General features: G+C 40.3%; 2 protein-coding genes across 5 annotated transcripts in view; one reads left to right on the plus strand and one right to left on the minus strand.

Moving 5' to 3' along the window:
• tnrc6ba (trinucleotide repeat containing adaptor 6Ba) overlaps window positions 1–935 on the minus strand; it is a 23136-nt gene extending 22201 nt beyond the window's left edge. For all 3 annotated transcript variants that reach the window (XM_067487270.1, XM_067487269.1, XM_067487268.1), the window contains exon 1: window positions 795–935. The gene's annotated coding sequence lies outside the window, so the exon portion shown is untranslated. The remainder of the gene's footprint in view (window positions 1–794) is intronic.
• si:ch211-141o9.10 (probable endonuclease 4) lies at window positions 49–6822 on the plus strand. Of its 2 annotated transcripts, none has more exons than XM_067487273.1 (8): window positions 49–193; window positions 1350–1513; window positions 1597–1806; window positions 1975–2157; window positions 3217–3348; window positions 3556–3660; window positions 3769–3898; window positions 4147–6822. In XM_067487273.1, exons 1-8 carry the CDS (start codon window positions 165–167, stop codon window positions 4205–4207), a joined length of 1014 nt encoding a protein of 337 aa, XP_067343374.1. In that variant the 5' UTR covers window positions 49–164; the 3' UTR covers window positions 4208–6822. The 2 variants fall into 2 exon arrangements, with proteins under 2 accessions (XP_067343374.1, XP_067343375.1); XM_067487274.1 differs by lacking the exon at window positions 49–193 and adding an exon at window positions 786–926 and having other exon boundaries at window positions 4147–6820.
• Window positions 6823–20939: the final 14117 nt, after the last annotated feature.

The following is a 20939-nucleotide window of genomic DNA, read 5'->3' on the forward strand; positions in this document are numbered from 1 at the left end:
GCCTGTGTTTAATTAAGTTTCGTTTTTGCCTAGTGCCGTAGCATTTCCAACAGGAAAGACTCGTAGATCCAAACGAAGCTAACATCCCACCCAGTGTATTTCTGGCCTGACCGACCACAAAGCCTGATTATAAGATAGAGTGATCATTATGAGCGGTTTGTTAGATGTGCAGTCAACCCTTCAATCCGGCGAAGTAAGCAACACCAGCTAATGTTACCTGTTGTCCTGTCAACCTTGTACCAGGCTCATAGGCATTTTAGCTAGCAATCGGTAAAGCTACAACATTGGGAAACCAGAGGCGTGAATTGAAAAGCTTTCTCGAAAATCAAAGACAGATGTTAAATTGCTTAAGCTGAACTATTAACATAGCAAACGGAAACAGCAAATCGCCTTATTCCCTGTCCTAAGAGCGTTTTACAATGGACACCTTTAATAGCAGTTGCTGGGTAAAACATATCTTTAAAGCTAATACTAGCGGTAGGAGCTTGTAAAATACGTGTGCCCCCATTACCTAGTTAACAAAATCAACGAGCTATCTACTTTGTTACGGGTACACAACGGTCTTTTACAACACAAACACCGAGCATTGAGCCACACAACGGGCTCTGCTAACTCAAGAATATTGCTACATCGGCGCTAATGCTAGTGATCGTTAGCTAGGTTTGCTAAGTTACCCAACGATACAACCAGTAGCATTTTTGAAGGAGTCACACAGACGTTTTGCATTTTGCGTGCATATAATTGATGACATACCATTTCAAACATCACACACATATCAAGCTAACGTTACTCACCTCGGGAATCACATACGAAGAAAAGCTAGCGCGCTAGCCAGCTTAGCTAAAGTGCTTCAGTGCAATTTTTTTTTAGCTTTTTGAGGCATTCGTCGAGGCTACAAGAACAGCGAAGCCTGAGCGGATAGTCAAGTAAGTGGCATATAATGAAACTGTACGAGCAGTAAGCTACTGGTTTGTAAATAAGTACTAACGTTGTAATAGTATAAACCCTAATGTGCAGAAGAATTTAAATTTCAAAGCGCTGTGTAGTCAGTCGGTTGACGGGCGGCCATTTTGCTGCTCAGCATGAAGCGCCTCCAATGGCCAGCAAGTGGCAGCTGCGTGGAAGCCCTGTGACTGGCTGGTTCCTACTCGGAGGGATGCATAAAAAACGCTTTTTGACCTTGTTAAACTTTTGACAGTCAAACCTAACGATATTGCAAACTCCTCTTGAGTCAGTCCATCTCACAAACGCATATACACGAGTAACAATTGCCGTCATCATTAGAAAACGGTCAACCGTTGGCAGGTATTTGCAATCCATAAGAGCTCTTCGAACATTTCTTTTGCTAGCATGGGTCCGAGAAAGACAGGAGCAAGGAAAAGGAAAACCGAGGAGGCTTTAGGAGGAGAGGGTCCAGGGGACAGCGAGGAGAAGGATGCTGAGGAGAGAGATGACAGGAAGAGGAAGGACCGTGGAAACAAGAAATACATTGGAGCTCATGTTGGTATTCAAGGTTAGACCCTAATGTCATCTCCTTAAGTAATTTAATATATAAACTTAATCAAAGTGTCTTATGTTCTCTTTCTGTGTTCTCAGGTGGGATATGGAAAGCAGTGGGTGCTTGCACAGAGATAGGAGGCAGCAGTTTTGCCTTGTTTCTGGGCTCTCAGCGAACATGGAAGAGACCTGCACTGGACCTGACTGCTGCTGGCAAGTTTCGGGAGCAATGTTCCCTACAGGGATTTGACCCAGCTCACATCCTGCCTCACGGGTCCTACCTCATGAACTGTGGATCTCCTAAAGAGGGTGACTTATGCTCTGGGGCAAATTCTGTCCTTGACTTTTTTTTTTCCCCTTCGGGTCTCACACACATTAACATCCATTGTCTCAATAATGATTATTTCATCTTTTTCAGCTGTGTCTTGTCTGCTCTTCTGACAACTTCCTCTGGTTTGTTCATCTTGTTGCACCTAGACGTGTTTGAGAAGAGCCAGGCCCTGCTGGTTGATGAGCTCAACCGCTGCAGTATCCTGGGCCTCAACCTCTACAACTTCCACCCTGGTTCCTCACTGGGCTCCATCACCACTGACCAGTGTGTGGACAAGATAGCGGGAGCCATTAACCATGCACACCAGCAAGTACCGTCTGTGGTTACAGGTGGACAAACACCTAGTACTATGTAGTGTTTACGTAGTATATTGAAGGAGCAGAAAATTGGTTATTTAGAAATTGTTACGTGCTTTTTATGGCCTATCCTGTGTATTAAAGAAATCTGTTTAAATGTGTTTAGCTCTGCGTTATAAATGGTTTATGATATGTAATTTTGCCATGTGATATGCATGTGCAGCTATTGAAGAAACGACTGTAAAATAGTTTTACAAAGACAGTCATAAAGTCATCATTACTAGTCATAAATAGTAGCGTGTGTCAGCTGTAACCATAGGTCTTGTAATCACTGTATTACAGTGAAAATGTGTTTCCAGGAAAGACAGCACAGACAGGAACTTAGAGGCAAAACAGGAACATGCATAAATATGTTAATTATGCTTCAGTTTCAGTTAAGTTTGAAAATTATGTTTAAAAAAAAAATACAAGATTGGTTTTGTAGAGGATTGAAACACAGCAAATGTTGGCTCATAGACTCCCCCAACACTAAACCTATACCAGTGAAATCCAATGTACACAAACTTTAAACTTGTGTCACTAAAAAGGACAATTATTGGCATTGATTGTTATGCATATAACTAACCAAATTAGGCCTTCAATATGTTTTTTCCGCTCTCAGGAGGATTAATATTTTACTAACCACAACTCAAAAATATTACAATTGTGTCATACGTAACATTTTTTCATGTGGAATCACCATCTCATATACCAGTTGACTTGAAATTTTTTGTATTTATTTATTATAGATGTATTATTTATTTTCTTTATTAATACATGACTTTATATTTAGAAAGCTGATCAAAGGCTGTTGTTGAATTGCTTATATTTCACAGCATCGACCAATTGTTTGTACTCCAAATAATAAATGACAAGAATTTGTTGTTGTGCACTGCCTGCAGAAATGCTGAAGCTGTTGCAAAACCACTCTCTGCCTGTGGCCGAGGAATTAACAACAGGGGTCAAGTCATTCTTGTATATGTAGCGAGTGTTGTGGGGGAACACCATGTTTGAATTGGTGTGTCATACTGATAGTGCTTTTTTTTTTTTCAGTGTTGGAGAATATGAGTGGTCAGGGCAGCACAGTGGGCGGTAAATTCTCTGAGCTAAAGAGCATCATAGACAAAGTAAGAGACCAGACTAGAGTTGGAGTGTGTCTGGATACCTGTCATGCCTTTGCGGCAGGTGAGTGAGGACTGATACACTCAAAGTTCATTGTTCACAATTCATACTTAATGTTGTAAACCAAAAATTTAATTGATATCAAAGCTTGAAACAAGGTTTCCTCAAATTTGAAATAGACATTTGCAATGCCTGATGATATTAAAACTGCTGTTGGGGGTCCAAGTGTTGTTTATGTTTGTCCTGGCTTGTTGTTTCCTGTCTTGGCAGGATATGACCTGGCTGCAGTGGGAGGAGTAAAGAACATGCTCAGTGAGTTTGATCAGGAAGTGGGGCTTCAATATCTTAGAGCCATCCATCTCAATGACTCCAAAGGTACAGCTAAAACAAAGACGATTCTTTAAGAACTTGCTCACAGTTTCTGTTTTTGGAGTTATACAACATTTAATGTCAGTTTATGAACTTTGTTTTTGTGGTTTGCAGGTAAAGTGGGCTGCAATCTTGATCGCCACGAAGACATCGGCAAAGGTCAAATTGGAATCTCTGCATTCCGAGACATTGTCAATGAGTCCAGATTGGACAACATCCCTCTGATCTTAGAGACACCTGGACGGTGAGATAACTAAAGGCATAAGGAATCTGTCTGTAAAAAAATATATAAAACTATAAAATAGTAAAAGAAATTTAACTAAATCACAAAGTATTAATATGGTATGTGTGTCTTATGGAATTTAGTTGTCAGTGTGTAAGGTAGGAGATTTAATTTAAATCATTATTGCCTTTCAAAGCCATAGTTGCTGCCACATGGTTTAGTCCGTGACCATTTGGTGTGATCTCAAATGTTATTTCCTTTTCTCACAGGCCAGGATTTGAGTATGCTGAGCAGATTGAACTTCTTTATTCCCTTTATGAGAAACAATAGGAAGCACCATTACTGATAAAATGACACTGCTAAACTAACCTCTGCAAAGCTACAACCCAGACGTCTGTAAACAGCTTTACATGTTTACGTAGGGATGAGTTCAAGGATGGCGGAGCTTAAACATACCCAGAATTGTTTTTGTTGCTGGTTGCTGATCACAATGCACATATCTTAAATACAGTTATAATTCTGAATGAAAATGAGTTGAATAAATGTGATTGTTGACAGGCTTTATTTTACTTGTGAGGAGTGGGCACACTCGCAGTGAACCATTAGGGGGCAGCAAGAACACACAAATACAACATCAACCTAATGTGTGTTTGGTGTCAAAGAATGCAGGAGGATCAAATTTCTTGAATAAAAACAGAAAATTGTAAACATAATTACCTTTTTTCTATCTGGCATTCACATTTCTCTGGCATCACAGGACAGTTAAAGGTAACTTTAATTTGCCCCCCAAATGTACATGCCTTTAGTTGACCCATATTTTTTTATTTTCTTATTTGTTCTTGGAAATACATAATAAAAGAAACTAGCTGCTGTCTGATGTAGTGTAAAATGGATGAAACGTAGAGCGTGTCTATTTATAATCATAAATATTGAGAAATATAGCTGCATATGTGACCTGAGATCATTTGTGTAGGATCTCTTTTAAACATTATCAATGCATAAGCCAGGAGAACATTGTGCCATAACATGTTTTTACACATGTGAAAGAATCCCCTACAAACACATACTATGAAATTCTCTTCATCCATATCGAAGTCTCACTACTTTTTAAATTAGTGCAGCTGTTGACCCCTGGGAGGGCAGCAACTGCCTGTCACACCTGCTTAATGTCCCATGGTGCAAATAAACATGCATGCATACATACAGGAACACATTAGAGGTCTGTAAATACAGTTTTTAACTGAATGCAGTTGAGAAAATGGTCAGAGATGGCACAGAAATGGGTTCGCTGCATTGTGACTGAAAATAAAATAGTGCAAATATAACCTCTTTGGAGTTTAATCTTTGAATGTTATTTATGTTGAATAATGTTATTTTAAACACATTGTGTAATGCGTCTGCACATGTGAGTAAAAGGCATGAGTTACCATGGTAATAGGAAAGATTGTGTGTGTGAGTGGGGGCGGGAGGTAATTATTACATTTCTGTCATACTTCTCTTTCTCAGTGTGTTCACAGTAATATTTTGTTCCCTCCATTATTTGTGCAGTCTTTGACCTTGCAATTCTTAATCATATGTTTGCACGCAACATTAGTTATCTTGGAATTTGAACTTAATCTACTGCTACATGCAGTGTGGATAACAAGAGCGTAAATAGGTAAGCAGAAGCAGGTCTAGGCAGTATCACTGTTAGTGGTGTGTTAACAGAGACAGGAAGTGGAGGTACCTAGCCCAAGAATGTCTCCACTTTCAGGTCCCACCCACAGGAAATGCCTGTCCAGCTTGTTTGACTCTGCACTGACAGAAATTAAGTCTCCTTTTAGCAGAGTTTGGCTACTGATGGAGGGAGTTTGAATAATGAGGAGGCTGGTCCTGGTCCTCGTATCGTTGACTTAGTTTAGATAAACATGTCTGATGTTTTTTAGAAGTATCCTGGGTGGGTCAAAGGTAACAACCCAAAGAAGCTAAAGACTAAACAAAACACACACTTCTAAACTCCTTGTTAGTCATACTGTGAAGAAGAACTCGAATGGGAATATGGAAATGCCTTTCCATTCTCCAGTTCTCCTAAAATGTGTGGTATTAGCTGCTTTTGTTGCATTGTGTGCCCGTGTTTTTAAGTGCTTGTCCAGCCGTTTCTTCTCCTCTTTCTGTCATTACATTATGGTACGGAAATTTTCCACTGCAGCCTTAAGCAGCCATTGAGCTAATTATACAACATTGTAAATACTTCCAGATATCTTTGGTTAGACTAGTCCTGCCAAACGGATAAGCAGAAGGCTAGTGAATAGCCAACTGATGATTTCCCATTGAACTCAGTTTCCCTCAGAATGATGGGTGCTGTCTGTGGGAAATGGTTGACTCCATGGCCTTCCAAAGCCGAGCTAAAAATGAAGACATTGTTTCTGTGTTTGCCATCAGTATCTTGGTGCGTACGTTTGCATTACATACGAATCTCCAATTTTATTCAAGACACCAACGTCCTGGTTTAAGGTGATTTCCACAATATCTTCTGCAAAAATGGATCCTCAGTCTCCCATTTTATCTTCATTTATTCTGGCTGAGTGGCAGGCATTGGAACTGACAAATAAAAACCCACACTGACTGAACAGCTCCACTGGGACAGGTTGCTTGGTGGTGCCAGCAAAGGGAGGGTAATGTGTTCACCCTTAGACTCTAATGGCCTATGCAAAGATGTTTATTGGTAATCTTTATGTCATACAACACACAATTCCAGTTTGTTACTGTTATCAGGTGAAGTAAAGATCAACATCTCACAAAATTGTAATCCGAATCACAATCATAATCAAAAGGCTTTTTCTTTTCTTTTTTTAAGGTAAATATATAAATAATCAGTCAGCATCTGTAAATCTGTAATCAGTAAATTCAATGCTGGTCTTGTTCAATAAAAAAATTTAACAAGCAAGAGCAATTTAATTAAAACATCAGCCGAGTGTGTTCATGAATTTCAAAGAGATGGGGGGAAAAATACAGAGGTAAGAGAAAATGAAAGAATAAGGTCTGTATTCGTGGCTCTTCTATTCTAGTGTTGCTTGAGTTGCAGGCTGAGCTTCTGTACCCACAGTCTGACTGCTATATCTGCCAGTAGAGAGGATGCCACACACAAACACACATACACACACAAAAATCCTCTGTATTGCTTGCACACACATGCTGCAGCAGACCTCACAATGCACACACACAGACACGTGAACCAAAGTACTCCGAAGAAATAAGAGCTGAAGGGCAGGGTGGAGTCCATTCTGCTTTTTACAGCAAATCTTTTATTTTTGCACCTCAGCAGCAGGGCAGGCATCATAAGTTACCTTCAAGATATGGCATCTCATTCCCCATTGCTATGTGTATTTTAGTTGACCCCTGTGGGTATTGTGTGGCCTGAGGGGCAGTGTCGTAATGAGTGCGTTTAAGTGAAAGGGTTGTAACAAAGAGGTTTACGACTTGTGGGTGCAATATAAAAACTGGAAATGACAAACAATTTGGAGAAGAAATTGCTTCTTGCCTCCTCAGCAAAGTTACAGATATATAACTTCTCACTCTATATAAGGAGACCCGCTGTTTCTCTCATTCCATTTGTTCTTCTCCCTTTCTTCCCCCCTTTCGATCCCTCTCTTCCCACTGGCTCGGAATGAGGAATGCTGCCCAGTGGTTGCTGGGCATCGGGCCACAAGGAAACAGCAGGGAAAGATGAGGAGAAATAGAAACTGTGGAACAAGAAGACTAAAAGAGCTAAGAGAAGAGAAGAGAACTGTGAATTAATAATATAAAGTCATTACACTTGTACCTACAACACCTCCTTTAGTAGTTGTACATTTTCTTATCTTCTTCCATTTTGGCATCTTGTGTTCTCTCAACAATTCAAGTAAAACCTGGTAGTTTGTTAAACAGCTCACAAAATACTATGTTGAAGGACAAATCCGGGTAAATACTATTTCAAAAGCAGTTATCGGTGATAAACTAAGACATGTTGCTAGCAGTTTGAGTGGAATATAAAAAAAATATTACTTATTTACAAATACTTAGGTTTCTTCAGAATGAAACAAGATGCACAAAAGACATTGCTGCACTGGTAATTTACAATGCAACCAAACCCCAGTTTTATTTATCAAATATGTCGCCAGTGGCCACTGCCATGTTTTAAAAGTACCAGCACACTTTTATCTGTTTGAAAATTGTACTGAGAAGCTCTGAGAAGCTCCATTTCTGTTGACTCACATTTACTTCAAAGCTGTTATAATCAATATTTTATGTATATATTATAAAGGGTGTAAAAGATCATACGGCGCAAAGCCACAAAGACTTATCACCCGTTGTCTAGTTCCCTTAGTTTTAATGCCTTCAGTATATTGCTTGGCTTGACTCTCACTGCCACAGTAGGCAGTTTCAGGGAAAAAACCAAGTCCAATCCCATGTTTACTACCTGCACAGAACCAAACCATACACTGACAAAATGAGACACTAGCTGCTGTAAGTGTGCAGTGATAGGAAGTAAAAGGCCAGATATTTCCCTCAGGAGCTTGTGAAAAAAGATAAGGCTGAATGAGATGGAAGTTAACATCGATTGGATGATTCACAGCATTTATCCTGTTAGGGAATTTGTGCAGAAACATTCAGGTGAGTCCGCTATTTGTACTGCAAACCAAGCACCACACTTTTCAAATGTCACGAAAAATCATTTATGGATACATTTCCAAAACCGAAACAGCATTACAAGTTACTCAAAGAAATAGACCCCCCACCCCCACCCCCCCCCCCACCCCCCCGCTCTTAACCAATCACCAGTTTCTTCCTTATCATACAACAATAGAAACTTTAGTCAACTGGTTTTCCACAGACACACATTGAGGTTTTCACACTTACAAACCCCACCACTGCAGCTAAACACAGTTATTTAGAGGCTGCAGAGCCAAACACCGAGAAGTAATTACAGTGAAGTGAGCGACATCACACTGAGGCCACCACCCGATGCAGACTGGGTTGGATCAGCGCTTGTTAACAACTGTGTCCAAATACTCACAGAGCATGTACTGCATGTTTTGAGTTACTGTAGCATCATGATTAGAGTTTTTGTTCTCGCTGCAGGAGAGAGTCATGAGCATGAGTGTGTGTTTGCGAGGGTGTGTGAAGGTAGCACATACAAGGTCAGTCTTTCAGGTCAATCATTCTTAAAGAGCACAAAAGTTAGACACAGACATTCCTCATAGGACACACACAGTCACATGCATTCCTGTCCTGACCTCTCATCTATCTGGGCTGTGGACGTTTCTAACTGATGGATTAAGCAAGTAAACACACAGTACAGTTTATATGAGTCTTTGTTGACACTTTCAAATTCACAGGCTTTGACATGATAATCCACACACACACACACACACACACACACACACACACACACACACACACACACACAAGCAGCACAGAAAACAGCTTTGCTCTGCCACATACCTTCAGGTCTGTAAATACCCTCTCTTTCTACAACTTTCCTTACCTTTGCCTCTTTTGGCAGCCTGTGTGAATCTATACATCATCCAGCCTCAGAGCCTGCTGGGACATGGTGATCTGTGTGTTTGGACTCTGAGGTGGAGCTGGTGGAGGTGGAGACATTTTGGGATTATCTACACCAATGTACTGCTAAACTGATGTGCCTCTTCTCAAAGGAAGAGAACAAATGACAAATGTCATCTATCCATCATCTGGATAGATGAGATGTGACAAAACAATAAAGTTTTATTGAAAAGAATATTAAAGGCTGCGTAAGAACAGCTTCACATCCATGGATCTAGCTTTTTTTTTCTCCAGGTTTTTATGTCCCCATTCTTAATCCCACCTACAAAGCTCTTATGGGTTGATGGTCTCTTCAGTGAGAGGAGCCAAACTGTCAATGAGCACAACACCAGATGTGTTTGTACTGCTGCAAAGGACTGAAAATGTGGAGAGAATTCAGAGGCAACAATGTAGTCTATAATAGAAGAAGTTTGATTTATTCAGAACCTCGTGGTCACCCTGCCACTTAAAAAACACATCTTTGAGGACAAGGAAGACATTTTACAGTTTAAAACAAATCGGTTTAAATGTGGTGTTGGGTTTGTACCTGTCGTGTGTTACTGTTTTTGAAATGTGTGTTTTTCTCTATGCACTGTATGTGAGAGAATTTACAGTATATACCAGTATAATATATGTGTTACATACTTAGTACAAATAACAGATGTGGGACAGTGAAAAAGTCTTTACCTGCTTCTGACTCAAATGGGGAACATTTAGGATTGGGGCTTTGGGTTAAATTGGGGATTTGGACTGACTTTAGGATGGGGATTAAAGATTAGTGTTGCTTAAAAATAATATCAGGGGAGTTGAAAGAGTGGCATGTTTGCATAAGAGTGTGTTTGCGTGATTAAGAGACAGGCCAGGCAACATGACAGTTGCCTCTGAGGTTTCTCAGACGATGTATGTGTGTATGCATGTGGCCATCTTAGTGTGTTTTCCTGTTTTAGCCTCGCACGGACATAAAGCGTGTTCTTACAATAGCCCATTGTCCCGACTCCCCTACACTCTTCCTGTCAGGTCAGAATTCACGGAAATAAGGACATAGTGCAAACAAACATTGGCGGCTACAGCTCTCCACCCACGGTTGAGGCTCTCCAGAAGGAACCTGGCTTCGACTCGGGGGGTGGGTGGTAGCATTACTGCCAGGAAACTAATCAGCAACGCATCCCAGTTTGATGAATGCAGAAAGAGAGAGCCATCTACAGTATGCATGTGTGTGAATGATGGGGACTGGAGCAGGAGGTGAAGTAGAGAAGGGTTGGGGTTTGAAAAGCTAAACCAGGAATGGTGGGGATTTCCAACAGAGGCTTTATGGTTTATAGAATATCAAACAGCAAGTGATTACACCAACAGTGTGTTGGTTTTCTTTGGTGGGAAACTGGAGTTTTTAGGTTTGGAGCAGTTGAAGCATGGCCACTCTCCTTTTCAGCAGCCTGAGTTTATAAAGCAAATGTCCCTTTCATTTTGTTCACAGATCTAAAAAATAAATAAAAAATCACTGCAAAAAGACTTTGAAGCCTTGATCCAAACCAACTGATGATAACATAAAGGCCATCATAACAACTCACACACACTTTGCTGGGGATGATCAGATGCGGTTGTTTGTGCGTACTGAGCTTGAATGACATCACTGTCATGCTCCAAACTTGCTTGGGGTGAATAAAAGCCTTTATCTGACATTCTGTTCTTCACTGATGTAAACTAAGGCCTTCAAGTTCCGGGCGAATGTGCTCTGAAACGCGGGACTGAATTGGCTCCAGATCCTGAAACACTGTTTGTGAAGTTCTTGTGGCTTCTGTTGAATCTATTGATGCTAACGTAATTAAGGTTTTCTTAAAGGTACAATATGCAATGTAGGCGATAGCATGAAGCTCAATGAGCAACAGTCCACTCTCCTCTGCAGTTCTGTCTCCCTGCTCTGCTACTCTGCACTACACACTTTCCAAGTACTTCAATACCGTACAATTAAATTCATAGCACCAATTCACAACAACGTCATCTCAAGGCTGTTCTATAGATTTTTTTTATGTTCAAGTTAAAGGACATATTATGGTCAAAAATAGTTTGGTCTGAATTTAGAATTGGGAAATTGCAGGACATCCAGGGCTTTATCCCTTCTAGGCATAGTGTATGAGCCAACCAGGGTTTCCTCTGTTTTTATTCATGTTGTATATAGTAAGGTTAGTTAGATTAAGAAGTGTATGTATATGCGTACTGATGATGTCATCGATGACATCGCATCGCTGCCTTTGAAGTGTTTGCCTTTGAAGTTTGCCTTTTAATGTAGATCGAAGGTTGGTCACGAAAGACTGTGCAGCTCAGCTACTGGAAAGAATAGACACGGCTATTGGAGCTACAAGATACAGGCTGCTGGAGCTAACAGAAGGAGCTGACCACAAGGTTGTGGAGAGAAACAAGGTAGTGGGTGAAAGTGTGTAGCTGTGGAGGTACACGGTTTCTTACCTTGTTCGGTGGAAATGATTTGTGAAACCGTACTGTAGAATTGCTATGAGAAACATGTTCGTGGAATTGAATAAAATGTTCAATGTTTGTTATACAACGATCTCTGAAGTGGATAATCTTTGGACCACCGGACATGAGTAAGCCCTGTGTCTACACATGGCATGCTTACAGTTTGACTAATTTATTTGTTCATCTGGTTTTATAGATAAGCAATATAGCAATGGGATTTTCTCAAGTGTTTTCTATTAATGTTGCTTAAAAGACACATGTAAAGTAAAGAGTATCGGTCCTACAACAGAGCCCTGTGGAACTTTATATGTAACGTTAGTGTTCATGGAAGATTCCTCAGTAACAAGAACAAACTGGAATCTATCTGATAATTGAGATTTAACCCAACCGAGTGCCGTTCCTTTAACCCTAATGACATGTTCCAGTCTTTGTGGTCGCTAGCGTCAAATTCAGCACTGAGATCTAACAGGACAATTATCTGAAGCTAAGAGAAGTTTGTTGGTGATTGTCACCAGCACATATATTTATTGTACAAAAACATTTATTAGTAATTAAAGTGCTTTCTTTACGGCCATTATTATGAAGCATTTAGAATTAATGCAGAAAATATTTAGGAATAGATCGACATTTATGGAAATATGTTTATTAATTTACTTAACCAGATTTAGATCTCAGGGTTGAACAGGGTTGAAATAGATAAACTACTCACAAATAGTTAAAGATATTTAACTTTTAGGAGAAATTTCAGATTCGACCTAATATGCACTTGCAACCTTTACAGCATAATTACATAATTTGACCTTCTCTAAAATTTTGAATGCACATGCGCAACTCTTCAATGTTTCAGTACTTATTACATAACATGCTGTTCTCTAACAAGGGCATTAACTGCAAAAGCAGAGTGATCCATGGATCATGTCTGATTCATGGATCAACCGCTAAACGTTCTGGGTTAATGACAATTTGTCTTTAAACAGTCCTTTCTCATCATGCTGTTCACATTTTGACATCATGAGACCAAGAAGACACTTAACAACTGACAAGTTTTTGTTGTGTTGTTTGTTTTGTTGTGTGTTGTGTTTTTAATAACTTGTTTGAGATGAAGAAATTACCATTGCATGCTTCTACTTCAATGCCCTGGATCAACGGCTTTCAGCTTTTCCCTTTAGGGGTCGCAACAGTGGAACGTGTTCTCCATGTTGATTTAACATACGTTGTTATGCCCGATGCCCTTCCCTCCCATTTTCTATCCGGGTTCAAGCCTGGCACCAAGGTAGCCCTTGATGGCTGGGCGGGGCCACACCTGGTGGGGTGGGATTTGATCCCGCGGCCTTCTGCATCCTAACCCAATGCTCAACCGATATATATGTATATACATATATGTATATATAGTAGGTAAGGAGAAAAAAAAGTAAGAAAAATGCCGGACAATCGAAAGCCACCTAGAAGAGTAGCATTCAGAGTAGCCCTCAGGACTTCTAGGTAGCTTTCGATTGTCCTGCATTTTTCCTACTTATTTTTTCATTACGGTCTGTATCAAATATACGCAGCTGTGTGTTATTAATGCCTGGATGGCCAGAGTTCTTACTAATTTAACAGAGACCATTGGTATCCCAGAGATTTTCCTTTAATCAGAGTTTGTCTTTCTGTGTTTACTGGACTTCAATGGAGTGTGTGGCTGCGCGTGTTATGTGTGTGCACACTTACAAAGTGCCACTGATTTGTATCTTAGCATTAAGCAGGATTTTTGTCCATAAGTATTTTATTACAGTCATTTTGTGTATATGATAGTTTTAATCAATGTCCTTTAACTAGTTCAATCTTTAATTAGAGTTGGAATATAGTGATGAATAATCTGAAATGGATTAACTGGCACAGAGGCTTTCATGAGCACATTTCCAGTACACATTACACCCACCTAAGCACGAACAAAGTCATATCGGAGAGTAAGGACTCAGTCCCCAAACTTTACTAATAAAGAAAACATTTAGTAATTTCTTTCCCCTCTAAAATAGTAAACACTTATTCTTGGGCTTATTTAACATCTGCGTGCCAACAGACTGCTTCATGAAGTACAAATTCTCACTTTCAAGCAAAACCAAGCCTAATTATATTTCAATTCTCAGCCTCAGCAATATCCTCTTTTTTTATTGCAGTGGTGCACATTAAAGCGGGGACTGAGTACCAGTTAGTAAATCCAGTTTCTGTGGCCTGATCTGGTCCCCAGTGGCCAGAGTGGTTTAAATTAGGCCTCTCCAAACTTCAACGGCCCATCTGCTAATTTGACTCCTAGAATAACAGCGGCTACTGTGTTTTTCAGGAGTCTGGAACCAAATGTCCGTCTGGGGAGTTTGCAGTGGACATAGGTGCTCCCTCTCTCTTTCTCCCACACAGATTTCGGTTGAACTCCTTTAGTGCCAGTGCTCACACAAATGACATTGGATCACTTAAAAGCATAGTTAGATTTTTTGGGGGAACTTTTTTCTTCTTTTACTAATGAAAAAAGTCAAAGCAGCCTTTCTAATGCCTTCCAAGGTATGCTGATGGTTGGATTAGCCAGTCAGTTTTTGGCTTAATCCATGCATACTTATTGGCTCAAGTCGTGGCAGCACTTTAAAATTCACAGAAAACCCAACTAAGTCCACTCATTATTACAGTACATAGCTCTATAATGCTGCTGCACAATTTGGCACGGAGACCTTTTACAAAACATTACTTATAATTTCAGGGAGGTGTTATTTATTACCTGGAAATGTGTCTGATGAAAAGAAGTTACAGTTCTCAGCTGGCTTACAGTAATTTCTTTGAAAATAACTCTGGTAATTGATTGAATTTCGTGGGCTGGGGTTGCTGGAAATGGTTTCAACATATTTCAGAGGCATGTGCACTGTGTGAAAGTCATTTCCTGAAAAGACATCTCCCAGGTTAGTGGGTCTGTGAAATATTCATCCTGTTTCAATTCACTCCCTTCACGCCTTACCCCCCCCCCAGTCGGCCTTGTTGTGTCTGCCACGTAGTTTTTTGCAACCCTGGCTTCCCCTCCTCACCTTCCTCCCACATCTTCATCCTGCTGCTCTCTGGTTCCCACTTTAGAAGTGACCTGATGCTCCTGAAAGTCTTTGATACTTATCGCCCCAGATTAGCTGCAGTTTACCTTATTAGCTAATTGTGAATATTTTCTAACAGCAGGTTTTATATTTTTAAAATCACAAGCTAATTTTTTTGTAACAAGATGATGATGTTTAGCAGGAATGGTCGGAGTATATAACAAAATATTCTGCTCTAATTGCCTAAATTTTTAAAGGAAGCATAATTTCAGAGGATGCATCGCACAGATCGCATCAATCGTGTTATTTGCACACTCCAGCTGACAAAGATCACGATTGGATCCACTTGGAAGGACTCACCGAGGCAACAAGCCACAGACAAATTGCTTGAGGCCAGAGAAGCAGCATTAATGCTTTCAAACACAAAATAAATCACAGTGAGTAGTTAACAAGCAAGTCAGATGTTTGCCATCATACACCTACACACATACACTTGTGAGGCAGGAGCCAGTTTTTTTTCATCTCTCTTTTTGGATTCTGTTAGAAACATAAAAATGTAGTTTTCACCACTGATGCCCACAGAAAAAGATTTAGCTCTGAAACCAATGAACAGATCAGTTTGGTCCCTCAACCAATATGTCCTGCTCCTCCCTCTGGTTGGTTATAATTACCCCTTCATCATTCTTGGAGAAAGCAAAACAGTGATCTGTATCTCCATATTGGAATGGTGGCCTGGTCTAAACACAGCCATTGTGTTGTTATGTTCATATATTATATAGTAATGTTTGTTTGTGTGCATGTGCAGGGATATAAAAAGAAGCAGACGTCAGCAGGTGCCACCAGCAAGTTACACACAGGTGTGGATGTCCGTCTGTGTGTCCTCTATGTTCTTGTCTACGTGTCTGTGAGTATGAAAGTGTGTGTTGGTGTGTCACAAGTTTCAAAGGCACAAAAGTGTCTTGAATAACCAGTTTAAATGTGTAAAGATGTAAACACATAATTTAACAAAATAAATGAATTCTGGAGTCAAAAAGAAAAAAGCCAATAAATAAAAGTTGAATTTTGAAACATTTGGAGGCACCAAACAGTAAAGACCACACAAGGAAAAGTGAGAAAACAGAAAAGCAGAAAAGTACTAGTCCTCACCATAATACACCACATTCATCCATGTCATCAGAGAAACGTCCCCTTCAGGTCGTTATTCTGAAAAAGCTTTTCCAAACATGTCAGTGATAAACAAATGGCAAACGGAGAGTGTTTGCCAAAGAGTCACTTAAGTGTGTGTGTGTGTGTGTGAGAGAGACTCTGAAAAAGACCTGACACAAGTTTGCCAAAGGTATGAGAACTGTTCTCGAGCTTGGTTTTTCCCTTGTGTGTTCATCAGAGAAGTCCGCTGAAAGCTCCTGATAGAAAATAAATCAGCGTTTCACAAACAAGATAGGAATCTGAAGACTTTCTGTGGTCAAAAGGGTTGGAACAGGAGGTCAAACACAAAGATGACAGACCGTCGAAACTCACAAATCCAGGAATCACCAAGTTTTAAATGGGAGATCATGAGAGAGTTGGAACTGGGGACCAAAAAAAAAAAAAAAGAGCGGGGCAGACCAAGAAAAAGAAAAAACATGGCAAATTGTGAAAAAGCACTAAATTTGTAATCTTGCCTCCCTTTGGGGACACAGCTCTGAACAGCATCCAAAAACTTGTGAGCTCTCTTAAACAAATAGCTGACATGCCTCAGAACAGAGGTTGTTTATCTTGGGATGGAGTGCAGAGGACTGAGAAGAGGGATGCAAAGAAAGCCTGGGAGAGAGAGGAGGGGGGATCCAGGAACAGAGAGATGGACAGGAGGATTTGACATTGTGCAAAAGAAGTAGAAGGGGAGGCAGAAGAGAAATGAGATGCTTGGGAAAGTGTTAAAAAAACAAATGACAGATTTGGCAGATTGACAGTAATAATATTTTACTTCTCAAACCCACAGCAACAAAGACATGAGCAGCCTCAGAATCAATACACCCAGCATGCCCAAACACATATTTAGTGTGCGAATAAATCTACTGGATCATAACTGACATTTTAAAACATTTTATGCTGCTATGCTATCAGCCTCGATGTAAGTCTACACGTACAAAAACACACATCTGTAATTGTTTTCAAGTGCTACGTTAATGCAGATAACATATCGGCCAAGATAACATCAGTTGAAAAGCACACATACTAAAATAATCGCTGAACTCTTTAACAAAGCTGCTTTTATCAAAGCGGCGTGAGGTTGGTATCAGCCTCCTTTAAAAGGATTAGTCAGGCATTTCCAAGTGTGGGGGGACAATACACACTAAAAATAACCAGTTACATATCCTCCAGATTTCAACAAAAGAGTTATGACATAATGAAAGTTCACAATGTTTTAACAACATGAGAAAACTTACAACATCTAAGGGGGTAGGCTGTCACCATGGTAACATTTAAACAGCCTTTATGTTTTTTTATGAACCAGGCATTTATACATGTTCAAAGCGTAATAATTAAAGAATGCAATAAAGGAAAACAAAGTGTCTCTTAGATAGACCACAAACTGTACTTACAAACTACCTAAAATAAGAAAAAGTTGTAGGTGTGATGTTTTATTTCAAACCTGCTCTAATTGTTGTTTTACCCACTTGGGGGAAATACAGTAAGTCATAAACACAGAAATAACATAAGCCTCTTTCACACATGCACTGGAATCCTGAAATTCTCCTGACTTTGTCCAGAGGGGGATGTACAGTATGTGAGAACACAAATGTCTGAGTGAGACGCTCCTGACATTATCTGGACTTTATTCAGTGAGCCCCACTGTCTCTGCATGCTGCTCTGTCCCAAATTGTCAGGAGGATTTAAATGGAATAATAATAATTGACTTTCACAGTAGTTGAGTGATAAAATGTTTTTTAGTGCACAGTTTCCCACAGTTTAAATGTTCATTTCTTGTTGTGCCTCCCGTCGCCCTGAATCCGCACTGAAAACACTACTGGAAAATTTCTGTGGTGGATTTCTCCCCACGTTGTGTGGAGTTCACATGTGAAACACACCATACTGCTGCCATGTAAAGCTGTTGGAGAACAACTATAGCATTGTTGGCTCTTTTTTGTTCTCCACTACCTGAAGCTCGAAAGCCAGATCCGGGCTGTTGTCAAGTCTATTTTGTTTCACCTGAGGCAGCTGGCCAGAGTCAAGCCCATTCTTACAAAGCAGCACTTTGAAACATCAATCCGTGCCTTCGTTAGCACCAGGCTGGATTACTGCAATGCACTTTATCTTGGCAAAAGTCCGTCGTCAGTCTCTCGACTGCAGCTTGTCCAAGATGCTGCAGCACGTCTTGTAACCCGGATTCGAAAATATGAGCACATTTCTTCCATTTTATCTTCATTTCACTGGCTGCCTGTGCAATTTAGGATCCATTTTAAACTTCTATTTATTTTTAAATGTTCAAATTGGGCTCCCCCACTGTAACTCTCTGAGCTTCTGCATCCATACGTCCCACCACGGTTGCTTAGATCAGCTGACCAGCTGCTATGGAACGACTTGCCGTTGCACATTAGACAGGCCTCATCCTTGGCTGTTTTTTAATCCCTTCTTAAACCCACTTGTTTTCATTGGCCTTTGAATCCGTCTGACTTAACATTATTTTATCAGTTCATTTTATATGTTTCATTCTGTCTGTTATTTATTGTTATCTGTTCATTGAACACGTTTCATGCTATTGTATACTTCTTATTTTATGGTCCAACCTAGTTATTTTAAAGCACTTAACAAATAAACTTACAAGTTACACTAAACTCCTGAAGATCTCTGGCTCTTTAGCTGCCAAAGGCTCCATATGTTGACTATAGTCATCTGCCTGTTTGCTGTTTGGTTTGTTTTATCAGAGTTTGTTTCAGTTAAAACAGATGTCTGCTCTGTATGGAGCAAAGTGCTGAGAGGGAACCAAAGGAGAAAAAAAACAAAACAATGTGCTCAAAGACATTAAAACGCACCAAGTGCAAAGCGGAATGATAATCTTAGTACTCTGATATTAGTAACATTTTAGTGTGTTAGTTCGTTCTGTTATAATGTGGAATACTTAGTGAGAAAGTGTGTAAACTAGTACAACTGTGATCTTTTGGCAGCCATTTTTTGGCATCTGAGCCAAATAGCTGAGAAATTTAGTCAACAAACTTCCAAAGTCCTGAGAGTTCAAATGAATCTATGTTGAGGGCAGAGGAGCCGTGCCAGCGCTTCATGCCTGAGAAGTGTGGGCAAACACACACACACACACTAATCCTCAGATGCCCTTCAGTGCTGCATCCACAGATTATTGGTGTGTATTCAACCGTACCTGCCCTTAAAGGACATTTGTCCCTTTTGTAAATATTTAATGATAAAGTTGATTAAACAGGTGAAATAGTCAAACTGAATATATTTGAAAGGCTGTCAAACATGTGTCCCAGCAAATGAAATGCGGCTCCTGCGGACCAATCAGTGAAAAGTACCAAATCGCTTTTCTTTGCTTAGTCCAATCATTGTTGTCCCCCAAAGTTTTAAAGTCCAGTCAGTGTGGAATCCTGCTCATAAGGGGGAAAAAATGGAGAAATGGACGGGTGGAAATCATAAAGACAATGTGATAACTGTGTCAAATTGTATTTTGAAATGCAACAACATTCCCTGAGACGGTGGACTTATTTAGTTGGGCAAGTCACTACATTTGTTTTTACCATTATTTCCTGGAGAACTGGGTTAACAGTGTGTTTTAAAATGCATCCCTGCCTTAAGTCTTTTTATAAGACCTGTAAACACTTGAGTAATGTAAGGCTGTGTGAAATGAGGAAGGGTGTTGTCTGAAAACAGTAAACCGTTGTGACTTTCCAGATTGTGTGTGATTGTGTTCCGCCTGCCTACGTGGGAGTGTGTAAGCGTTTGTGTGTAGTACCATGGGAGTGGGACCAGCAGAGAAGTGCTGTAGCTCACTCACAGGTGGCATGTGGCCGTGGTGTCATCAGCTGTGGTGAACGCTGGCAGACTAACAGGCCACCTCGGAGCTTTAATCACAGACAGACCTGCTAAGAGCTTGTGTGGACGGGGTGAGGATGCTTCTGGTCCTGTTGATAAGGCTCTTGTTTCCTGTTGGACAGGTCAGCACGGGACCATGGACTTGTACACTTTATGGGGGCTTCACTTCTCTTCTTGCTGCTGTTCTCCAAGTGTTGAATGAAGTTTTACAACAGTGGGTTATGGAGACGTTCCTTTAATTGAAGAAACCTGCTGAGGTTTTATGTAAAACTCTACTTACCCGTCTACTAACATAAACCCTACAGTGAGTCTAGAACAGGGAAAATAAACTTACTCCAACAAAAATGATTTACTGTACATTTACTGTCTTTCTAATTAAGTTCATAAACCTTTTTAAAACATGAGTAAAATACAAACTTTATACTTCTCAACTGTGTCATAAACACTACTACTGAGCAATTCGTGACTCCAGCTGAAATCGGGGTCATCATTGACGACCAACTTTAAGAAAGATCAGACGCTACCTTTCTGAATATGCAACGCGGCTCATTGTGCGGGCACTGTTTATATCTTGACTCGCCTACTGTAGTGCCCTGATGACAGGGCTATCAGCATGTACAGTCAGACCCATTCAGATGATCCAAAATGCAGCAGCACATCTCATTTGTGATCAGCCAATAAGGACACACGTCACACCACCAGTCATATCTCCACACTGGCTTCTAGTAGCTGCCCACATCGGTTTCAAAGCTCCTATAATAGTGGTCAACTCGGCAGCTTCCTACCTGAAGTCTCTCATCAACTCTGCCAACAAAGGACGTCTAGTTGTCCCTATGCCACACAGTATATAATCCCAAGCAAAACTTAGCTCCGTCATGGTGGAACGAACTACCACACTCTGCACACTTTGCAGCCCCACTGGCAATATTCAAAAAACTGTTGAAGACCGAAGCCTA

This window comes from Channa argus, chromosome 20 (genome assembly GCF_033026475.1).
Source record: "Channa argus isolate prfri chromosome 20, Channa argus male v1.0, whole genome shotgun sequence".
Lineage (NCBI taxonomy): Eukaryota > Metazoa > Chordata > Actinopteri > Anabantiformes > Channidae > Channa > Channa argus.